At 44.8% G+C, this 11,082-nt stretch overlaps 1 protein-coding gene across 2 annotated transcripts in view; it reads right to left on the bottom strand.

The window, feature by feature from the left end:
* The window catches only part of HACD4 (3-hydroxyacyl-CoA dehydratase 4), a 30,484-nt gene extending 21,350 nt beyond the window's left edge, over nucleotides 1–9,134 (bottom strand). Inside the window, exons 1-3 of one of the 2 annotated variants that reach the window (XM_084773612.1) lie at nucleotides 9,116–9,134; nucleotides 5,208–5,311; nucleotides 1,205–1,332 (exon numbers count right to left, since the gene is read on the bottom strand). In XM_084773612.1, the coding sequence (XP_084629738.1) occupies nucleotides 1,205–1,332; nucleotides 5,208–5,238 (159 nt within the window). In that variant the 5' untranslated portion in view covers nucleotides 5,239–5,311; nucleotides 9,116–9,134. Of the gene's footprint in view, nucleotides 1–1,204; nucleotides 1,333–5,207; nucleotides 5,312–6,528; nucleotides 6,685–9,115 lie in introns of those variants that run through there. The other variant, XM_084773611.1, reaches the window with a different exon arrangement.
* Nucleotides 9,135–11,082: the final 1,948 nt, after the last annotated feature.

An 11,082-nucleotide genomic window follows, 5' to 3' on the forward strand; every position in this document is an offset into this window, starting at 1 on the left:
GCAGACCCATTACATTAGAAATACCAACACATCCTGTTTCTAAACTATCATTGCTTCTGTGGCTAATCTGTGCCCCTTTGCAGTTTGTACAGTAGCATGTTTAAGGAGATTCTGTGAGCTCTTAGCTGGTTAATTTTAGTATAACTATATTGCCCATTATTACCTCCATATTAAAGTATTTGATATTTCAACTTAAAATGACTTTATTCTAATGAATAGTACTTCTCTATGTTTGTTTACTAAGTAGAATTCAATCTACCCCATATCTTTTAAAACCTGTGTGTGTGCATGTGTGTGTGCATGTGTGTGTGCATGTGTGTGTGCATGTGTGCAGTGCATGTGTGCAGTGCATGTGTGGAGGCCAGAGGACAACTTGTAGGGGTTCATTCTTTCCCTCTGTAATGTGAGCTCCAGAGATTAAACTCAGGTCACCATGCTTGGTGGCAAATGCCCTTCCAGCCATCTCACCGACCTATTCTTGCTGTGCCCTTCGATAAATACCTTTAATATTTACAATGCTATGTTCTTATTTGATACATGAGGATAATACTATTATTTACATCCTTTAAACTCTCCTGGTAATTTAAGCAAACTAGCCCAGGGATCTATAATGCTGCACCCAACAAGTTTTAAGCTCTATGTTTACATTCTAAACTGGGTATTTAAACTTACTGAATATTTAAATACATTAAGATTATGATATTTTGCAGAACAGTTTGTTTTCAGATTTCTTTTGAGGATACCTAAAATTATGCTCCTTTAGATGGTTATTCTAATTCTTGGAGATTTTTAAATGTGTATTTGTGTCGTCACCCAGTACCTATTTTGCCTTTTTAATGGAAAATACTATTTAAAATAAATTTAGTCTTAATTCAGCAAGAGTTTTCTATGTGGAGTATCTACCAGTAAATTTCCAATCTTCTGTCAACCCACCTTTAAAACAAACACTATCATTTTGTTTTTTTAACCCTGTATTCTTTCCTGCCAACAGCCCAGCAGTTGTGAATGGCTGTGGGACAGGGACCATACAGTGCACAGGCTGGCCAGTGGCACCGCCCAGACACTGCCAATGGGCCATTCTAACTGTCATGGTCTAGGTAAGAGAACCCTCTGACTGAGTTCTACCATAAAGTCACGAGGGGCTATAAATAGGACAAAGTCAAAAGTTAAATGGCCTCCATAGTAACAGCGTGAGTAAACTTACCTGCAGAAACCTTGGAACAAGATGATTGGGCTCAAGACCAGTACAAATGTGCAGCAGCTCCAGGAGCGAAATGGACTGGCAAACCCGCATAACCAGCCCAATAGCATGGAAAGTGTCGGCCATTGAATCTGTGTCAGCAAATGACAAATACACACACAGTGAGTCAGGACTGTGTCAGAGCAGCTGGGCACAGTGGCACACGCTTTTAATCCCAGCACTCAGGGAGGCAGAGGCAGGTGGATCGCTGTGAGTTTGAGGCCAGCCTGGTCTACAGGACAGCCAAGGAAAATACTGTCTTTAAACAACAACAACAAAACAAAACCCATCCACCCCCCCCAAAAAAGACTATCAGATGCACATTTGCAAATGTCTGTCTTTATTGTATGTGTGCAAATCACCCTAAATAAGCTCCTAAATTGTATCAATGTGATACATCCCTGGAAAATATTGTGGTACTTATAAGCATACTATGGTACTTATAGGAAGTATATACAGTTCTTTTAATTGGTCATAATCCAAGAAGATTTGAAACTTACAAAGTCATCACAGCCAAGGCTGTTGTATTTATTCCTAATATATCACAGACATAAGGACAAGTCATAGAGGCTTTGCTTGACAAAGTTCCAGAGACCTCCGACTGTCCAGCATGATCTCTAGACATCCAGAACAGCTGTTGAGGCTTTGCTTGACAAAGATCCAAATAGCTCTGGCTGTTCACCACTGCCCTTGAATATTATGTATTGTCCAGGTGTAACTTTGCCTTAAAATTACTTTAAAATCTCTTTTTTCTTCTAAAACTTTCTCACTTTCACTATGAGCCCTAATGAAATTCTCACAGGGAAAATTTTGTCCCACAGAGAATGTTTAAAGAAGGCTTCTGGCCAAAGGCTTGAGACAATGAGAGAGTTCTTGGCTTTGATTATGTGCAGTCAGGCGGAAACTGCTTGGAAGAAAGTTAGGATCTTGACATAACAGTACCTGGCTAGATACTGTTAGCTGTAGAAAAGTGTCTTTAAAATCTGCTTTGAGAGCAATAGATGGTAGGCTTGGAACATCATGCTTTATAGATACTTTACAATAGAGGACCCCTTGGCAGTTATTCTAGGCTTAGAAAGCACACCTATTGGTTTGGCACTGGGAGTAAGTCAAGTTTTTTCTTTATTAGAGAACATTTAGCTCAAGCTATGTTGCTATGACAATCATGTAAACACAATGACTTTAGCCCAGAGAAATTTATGATTAAACTCAGTATTAAGAAATAATAATCAGTCTATACTGACCATTACTTGGATATTGATTGATTTTTTGCTGTATGCTTTATTATAGGTTATATAGAACTGTTGTATTTCCTTGTTAGACTGTTCTCTTGCTTTGTTGAATTTTGAATGCCCTATTGATTGTAAAAGATGAGAAAAATCATGATATAATCTATAATAAAAAAATTTAACTTCACTTTAAATAAAGTGCTGGGGTTGGCCCAAGGAATAACAGAGACAAGAGACAGAAAAGTAAAGTTCTCCTGGGCTTTAAGATCTTTCAGTTTGTGGTGCTCCATATTTGACCACCTCCCCTTGATGGGGAGGCCTGATGGCACTCAAAGAAAGAATAAGCAGGCTACCAAGATGAGACTTGATAGCCTATGACCATATAGTGGGGGAGGAGGTCCCCCTCAGTCTGAGACCTAGGGGAGGGGAATAGGGTGAAAGCGGGAGTGAGAGAGGAACAGGAGGATACAAGTGATGGGATAACAATTGAGTTGTAATCTGAATAAATTAATAAATATTTTTAAAAAAGACCTTTCAGTTTGTACCACATATGCCTGGTTGTAGTATTTCTTTTTCCACCCGTTCTCAACTTCTCCTAGTTCCTATTACAGCCAGTTGTTTCCCCAATGGTTGGTTTCCCCTAACCAGCTGTTCACCACCTGCTCAATTCTCCCTGCCTTGGACCCACCTTCTCTCTTCTCTCCTCTTCACTGTTCCCAGAGCTGGTCTGTGGGAATAATATATGAGATTCCCAAGCAATTCCAACCAGTCATAATCTAAACCCCTTGAAGTATAGTTTGGGGGTGAAAAAAAAAGGGCAATGAGAAAAACTGATTTCAGAGACATTTTGTAGAAATGATACTGATGGTGCAATGCAGTCCATCCAATATGATGGTTGGCTACACTTGGGTCCTACACACACACACTGAACTTTGGAGTTGGCATTGTGAGAAGACACAACTGAGGAAATGAAATAAAGAGAATAGATGGTCCTCTGTCAACAAACTTCCTGCTTCAAGATCTTAAATAAAATCCTGTTACATTTAGAGTCTTCTAAGGGTGATTTTTCTGTTTTTACTGGCTTCTGGGATTCGTATGATTATAACTGACCAGGCACTGGGGTTTCATTTCTTGGTGTCTATAAGATGGATGCTGTCATCAGCGTGTCGCTCTCAGAGACAATCCCTGACACACCAATCATCCACACTCCTACCCACAGCCCTGAAGAAAAGATAGCGGGCCACACAAGTTCAAGGCTCTGTTGTTCTTGGGGCAGCACTTCTCAGCCTGTGAATCGAAACTCCCCTGTGGGTGGCACAGCCCTTTCACAGGGTTCGCACATTAGGTATCCTGCACATCAGATAGTTACATCACAATTGGTAACAGTAGCAAAGTTGCAGTTATGAAGTAGCAACAAAATAATTTTATGGTGTGTGGGGGGATGGGGAGTGTAAGGGGTGGGGGGATGGGGGCGGTGATCACAACATGAGGAGCCGCAGCATTAGGAAGGTTGAGAACCACTGGCTTAGGGAATGGAACGGGTCTCCCACTGCATTGTTCTTAGTCTTCCTTTCAAATGAACAAGCCAGGTAGGTATAATTGTAAGTAGCTGCTACACTTATTGTGGTGTAGCATAAAGACACTGTTGGCTAAAGGCTCTTTCCCCTGGAGCGAGGGGTGGGGCCACCTTAGAGTTCTTGCTTGGGGCATGAGATGTGAATGACCTACAGTCTACTCACACAGCCTCACCTCATGGTCAGGGTGCAGAAGCCACAGTCTCTTACCACTTGTACCTCAGTGTCCCTCCGCTTGAAAACTCTTAGTGCTCATAGTTGACATTCAAGCCTACTGCTATAGCTGAGATTATTAAGAAAGTTAAAAAAAAAAAGTGCGAATTTCCAGTAAGACTGAGAAGCACAGAACAGTTTGTAGCAGCCCTCTAGTTGGGCATGGTACAGGAGTCTCAGCTGATCAGGCCAGCGTAGTTTTTTTCCAGCCATGCTCCTGCTTGTTTTTAGCTAAACCAGCAGTTGCTCAAATTGTCGAGTCACCACCAAACAGTTGTAAACTGCGATGACACTTACTCATGTGGGTATGGGACGCGGAGAATGTTGTTTTGATAGTCACTTGGTGATTCATTATTTAACAATCTGAAGTGAATAGTTTAGAGCAGCATCCTGACTTTTTAGGAAACTGAAGGAAGCTTATGAGTCAAGTCATCAATACCAACTCCACATAGATGAGTAGTCATCATCGGTGTGCTGTGTCACATACATATTACTTCTTAAGGCATCAAACGGGGTGGAAGGGGCGTGGCACAAAGTTCGTCATTCAATTACTGGTAGTCTCCAGCTACCCCAAACTTGGTGGATAGAAAGCTATGGCAGAGTTTCATTAACTTCTCATTGCTCTGCATAGACTGTCAGGCTGGAACTTACAGCTCCTCAAAACGCATGGAATTTGTGAGTTTGGTACAGAACCAAAAGGAAGCACCTCAAAGATAGGTCTTTGCTTTCAGAGCAATGGAGCAAGACAGAGCCCTCCCCTCGTTGGTCTCTCATTCTCCCTGCTCCAAACATGTTTTACATTTCAACTAATAAAATGCAGTGATGGAGGAACAAACTCTAGGGAAGTGAGTGGTGCCAGGTGTACTGCACGGACGTTCAAATGAAACTCGACAAGGCCAGATGAAAACACGGAATAAAATATAAAAAATCAAAACTGTTCAGGAGCTTTACCTTTCCCAAATGAGAAGAATCTGACCATCATGTTTGTCAGGATCCACGAGTGGCCGCAGAACTGGATTAAGTAATAGACAAAAAGATACACATTCTTCCTATACCTACAAACACAGGGAAAAAAAAGTGCCATTAAACAGGTCATTTAGTGTGCCAGTCAAACCGAGCAGGCGAAAGAAAACTGTCGCATGTCAGAGTTCTGTATCAGGGTCTTTCACTGGGTTGTCCCTCCAAACCCATCAGAATGTGATGGGATGAACTTGTCTAATGTGACTATATTGATTGAAATTGCTTAAAACCAAAGGTAGTTCTCTTCCACCCTTCATTTTCATCTTTGATACAATTCTAACCTTGTTTCTCTATCTCTTGCAGCCACTATAAGGATAGCTTTGAAATTTGGAGGGGACAGGGAAGAAAGTAAATACGGAAGGAAAGCAGCTCAGCTTGCCAGATGAACTTGAAAGGGTTACTGTTATCAGAGGGGAGGGGTCATGATTGGGGTTTCTCTCTCTCTCTCTCTCTCTCTCTCTCTCTCTCTCTCTCTCTCTCTCTCTCTCTCTCTCTCTCCTACCACCTCCTGCTGTATTTTACAAGGGAAGCTAGCTCTCCTCATCAGACACACATAGAAAGTTAGTTGCTCAGTGCCAACCCCACCCCACCCCTTAAAAAAAGGAAGTTAGCTGAGTGTAAAATGTGTGTGGGTTGCTGGGGCGATGACTAAGAAAAGATTGACAGATTCTTGGTTTGAAGGAACTGGAAAAGGGGTGTTTGAAGGGCTCCCCGGTGTGCAGGTTGGCTGAGGTGGTCTTGTCAGTGTAAACAAGACGGGAAACTTCTGAGAAACAAGATACATAAGCTGGGAAACCGACTCTCTGCAGCAGGCGACAGATGACCAAAACTGCTAAAGTGGTTAGAAGGGGTAAACTCCAACCCAAACAGAATCACCTGGCTTCAGGTAAATAGGCGCCCAAGGCCCTAGCTTCCCCGGAATCCCTCCTGTGATGAGCGATGCTGCCACAGGCCAGGCTGAAAATTCACCCCGCGCCCAAGTCTAGGGGGCAACGGGGTCGAGAAAAGCTAAGGGCTTGTGTGAGTGCAAGAAGAGAAAAGGCGGCCATGCAGCCTGCCCTTTCATTTTCTTATCTCCAAAAACTAGAAAGGAGGGAAACAGCAGAGCCTCCTTCCCGAGTCTGTGGAGAACATGCAATCCGCTAACGCCGCGCAGGAGGAGCAGAGTCGGGGGCTTCGCCTATGAGTACAAGCTGATGGCGGGCTCGGGCCCAACGCCCTCCCCTCCCGTCTCCGCCATCCCGTGCCCTACCTGGGCTGCAGCCAGGCGGGCAGCACCAAGGGCCCCATGGGCGGGCCACAGGCAGCACCTCCTGCACCTCCGGGAAACAGCAGGAGCCGGCTGGGAAGGCGCACAGGGAGGCCCGGGGCTGAGCGCGGAAGGGCGGGGCCTCAACACACTCAGCAAGTTTGTTTTTTGTTTTTTTAAGCAGAGGTCAGAGAGATGGGCAGGCGATGGAAGCTAAGATCTGCCATGCCGTACTCGGACAGCTGGCCGGGCATGGGAAGTAGGCGGGATGAACAAACACATCCGCACCCCAGCTTTACCAAACTCATCTCAGGCTAGAGAACAACACCCCACCCCACCCACAACCCAGTCAGGATATCACCTGCCTAAGCTTAACTGAATCTAAGGAGCCCCCAGGGTGCACGGTCCACAGGATGGCCAGGACTTGTCTTAGAAGATCCGGGTGACAATGACGTGCTTTTTATTAATCAAGTTAATGTCGCTGTCCATGGCCAACACTCCTACACACCTTTTTCTGGTTTCTTGGGACAATGGCATCCCATCTCTTACTCAAATGAGACCCACCTCCTGAGTTTGTAAGAATCAGATTCCACTTATTTTGTTCTGCCAGGTGAAAAGAACAAAACGGCCCCCTCCCCCACCCCCTCACTCCCACCCCCACCCTCACCCCACCCCCACCCTCACCCCACCCCCACCCCCACCCCCAAAATAGCACTTTTTCCCCAAAGAACAAGAAACAACCAACAGGTGGAAAAGTGGCACGCAGTTACCAAAAAGAAGAAGAAAGAAAAAAAAAAGAAAAAGGAAGTTGCTGCTTTAAGAAATATTGTCACTTACCACAGGTCACACAGCTGATAAACAGCAGGGTTAGATATCAGAGTCAGCAATTTTTCTTGTTGGCCCATGGTTTCCTTCCTCAAAGCTACGTCTACCATTCTGTGCCTTCAGCCAGGGGCAGGGTCCCTTGTAGGCCCCGTCATTTCCCAAGGCCGTTGCCAGCTGTTACCCTGTCCTCGCTTATATCTTTGTCCCCTTCTATACACTGGCTCCCACGGCAGTTTAAGAACATGATCATGGCGCAGGTGGTGGGTCACACCTGTAACGCCAGCACGCTACACTGAGGCAGGAAGATGATCTCACGGCTTCAACATCAGCCTGGGCTACATAATGAATTCCAAGGCAGCCTGGGTACAGAGGCAGAGGTGGGGGTGGGGTGGGGGGTGTGCACATTTTCAAATCTCTTGCCCTAGAGTTTTGGGTTCACCTTTCCAACCCCCTTCCCAGCTGCTACCACCTACTATCATCATCCAAGGCCTCCTCTCACTCCATGCACCTTACACTGCTTTTAGGGTTCCTCGAGTCCTCTTAACGCTCCCCCAGTGTTTGCTTATAGGAAGAGAGGATCTGAGTTAAATGGCTCACTGATACCCAAGCAAACACAGGCGAGTAACTGTTTCCAAAGCCATCTGCGCCCAAGGCCAGCAGCAAGACAGGGTGTTCTGGGTGGACTGGAGCTGCGAGGGCAGGAAGTCTGCCAGAGAAGAGATCATTTTTATCAGCAAACACATCTTCAGCCCCTCCTCCCTGGCTTTCCTTCTCCAACTCTGCATATGGCTGACTTTCCGTCTCTCTGGACAGCCTCCTCCTTCTGTTTCCTCAGAAGCCTGCCTCTGGTCAGCTCTTCTGCTCATCCGTCGCATGACCCTTCAGCAAAGACAGCCACCGGTCGCATGCCCAGTCCCATCACATGACCCTTCAGCAGAGACAGCCACCAGGCGCATGCCCAGTCCCATCACATGACCCTTCAGCAGAGACAGCCACCAGGCGCATGCCCAGTCCCTTGCAAACTTTCCAATTTTGCCAGCACTAGTCCCAATTCCCTGAATACCAGCTCTGGCCTTGGAACAGTTTCTGGGTATTTCTTTGTAAAGTCTCATCATTTCCTCCAGTTCAAACTGTTTAAAATAAGCTCAGCACCTGTCGTCCTACACCACTGCCTAATTTCCCATAGGCAGGTCACCATTGCCACAGCCGCTTGGATTGTTAAGTCTCTCCATCCAATACAGTCCTACTGATTGGCGCTACGCCTAACTTTCTGCATGCATTCGCGCTCTCCAGCATCAGAATGAGGTTCCCCCAGCCCCACCCCCGTAAACTCAGTCTACACCATCACCACATACATCAGCCCCCTACATCACTTGCCAAGTATCTTTCTGGGGCATCAAAGATTCCATTTTAGTGCCAGATGAAGAACAGCCCAATGAACCAACAGAAATAACAATAACAATAAAACCTTTCCAGTCGAGCAGGGAATCCTACCTAATTTTCCAAGGACATAGGTACAAGAATCGCTTGTGATAAATCAGTCTAGATGGGAAGTGAAATTCCCCCTTTCTCTTGGGAGACACCAGTGTGTGTGCTCCTCAGGCCTCGCCTATGGTATGGAGCTAGCTACATCCCACCCCCTTACTCCCCAGTCTCTTCGCCTTTAGCCCAGACAGAGATTTGTGGAAGACTGCAGAAAGTGTTTCTTTCTCTTTTTAACATGTATATTATTTTAAGTTACGTGTAGCTATGAAGGAGTGAGTACCTGTGATTGAAGGTGCCTGCGCAGGCCGGAGGCATCCAATCCCCTGGAGGTGGCCTCCAGAAGTAGGTGGGAGCCAAACTCAGGCCCTCATCAATAGCCAGTATACGTTCTTAACCAGCCATCTTTCCAGTGCCCAGCCAGCATTTTTTAAAACATGTCTGTCTCCTAAAGGAAATTCTTTTGCTGGTCCAATTTTACCTCCAAGGCTGTGACCCACGGACGTCTCCTGCTATCCTCTCGCTCCTTGCTGTTCTCTGATTCCATCAGGCACTCTCTAACCCTGCCCCTCTACCAATCTTTCCCTTTTTACTTTGCAATTCTCTTCCACCTCCCCGTCTCTTCTCAGAGGCCAGCATTTACCTCTTAGAGTCCTATTCATTCTTTAAAGGCTTTCCAGAGCTTCCTGTGGGAGTCACACTGAGTTAATATATGTCTACAATGACACGTACCTTAGAGTATCATTACCTGGGTCCTCGGGTCCTCCCTCCTCAACTAGATTCTAGACTCCGAGAGGGCTCTTGTGTCTGGGCCTAACAGTAAGAATCTGGCAAGCTTAAACCTTCATAAACACGGTTTCTTTTGTAAAAAGCACACAGCTGTTGGGAAGATTAAGCAAGAAACTTGCAGATGAAAGACGGTCCAGTATTTAGCACAGTGGCTGGCACAGTGGGTGTCTATTAAAGTGCTAAGTGGATGGATGAACCAGGTAAGCCTGCGTTTTCATATCACAGAATTTTAACAAAATGAGCACCTCATGATGGTTGCCATCCTGAGATGTGTGCACTAAACTTCCTGGTACCTGTTTATAGAAACGAAAGTGGTGGCCAGTTGGCTCAGTTAACTCTGAATTTATATAATTTGTCTTTGAAAGGAAAACATTTAAATTATTGGAAACGCTTCAGTTGTATTTCCCTTGGGGAAAAGTTTATAGTGTTACTCATCCTGAAGAACATAGCATGGGAGCCTTGGTAGTAAGACTGGCTCCAGGTTAAAGAAGAAATGAAGGGAATTGACAAAGCATGCTGTGCCCACAGATTCCCCAGAGAAACTACACCTAGGGTCTGAAGATGGAGATTTGGGTACTTACTCCAACCACATCTCCCTCCCTCCTCTTCTTCCTTCCTCTGTCCCTCCCTATTATTCCTCTCTTCCTCCCTCCATCTTTTCTCTGAATTGTTTCCTCTCTCACTTGCTTGGGTAGCAAAAGCAGAGGCTCTGGGCCAACACCTCTTTAGTTCATTTCTCTTTCGTCAATTGGAAATCTTCTATGGGGACCGCTTCCTATTTTACAATAATGAAATCCAGTTTTCTTGTTTATTTCTCCTACAGGGAATTCTTAGGGTTCATCCTCCACCCCCAAGTCCTACAACACAGACTGCCTTCCCTGGCTGCCTGGCTGCTTAGACTGGCCAATCACCTCACCTCACAGGCACCAGCAAGCTAGTGAACCGTGCCCTGAGATCTCTTCCAACAGCACTTTTCAGCAGTTCTCCATGGATATCTTCTCCATCCTTTCAGTGTTTTTGCAAATACTGATTCTCTGTCTATTGCATATGATAAAGCCCAATTTTAACACTATATAAAACCCACATGTATAATGTTTTTTAAGAAAACAGTAGACAAATCTTTTGACTTGGCATTTGGAGGGGCTTCATAATTACTTCTTAGATATACCTTAGATTTCTACTCAAATATTTCTCAGCTACTAGTCAATTTTAAAAGATATCTAAATCGATGTGATGATAAACCGGGAGAGAAATCTTTATAAAACATGATAAAGGGCTTCCACGTAAAAATACAAAGAGCTTGCTAACATTACTAATGAGAAAATAATCCAATAAAAAAGTAAACAAAAGATCTGAACACAGGCACCATTATGGCTGCATGGAAGACCATGGAAAGAGTCTCAGAATCATAATTAGAAAAATGCAAATTAACCACAATGAGTCTATGCACTTATGAGGATT

This window comes from Acomys minous (assembly GCF_964271855.1).
Source record: "Acomys minous genome assembly, chromosome: 1".
NCBI lineage: Eukaryota > Metazoa > Chordata > Mammalia > Rodentia > Muridae > Acomys > Acomys minous.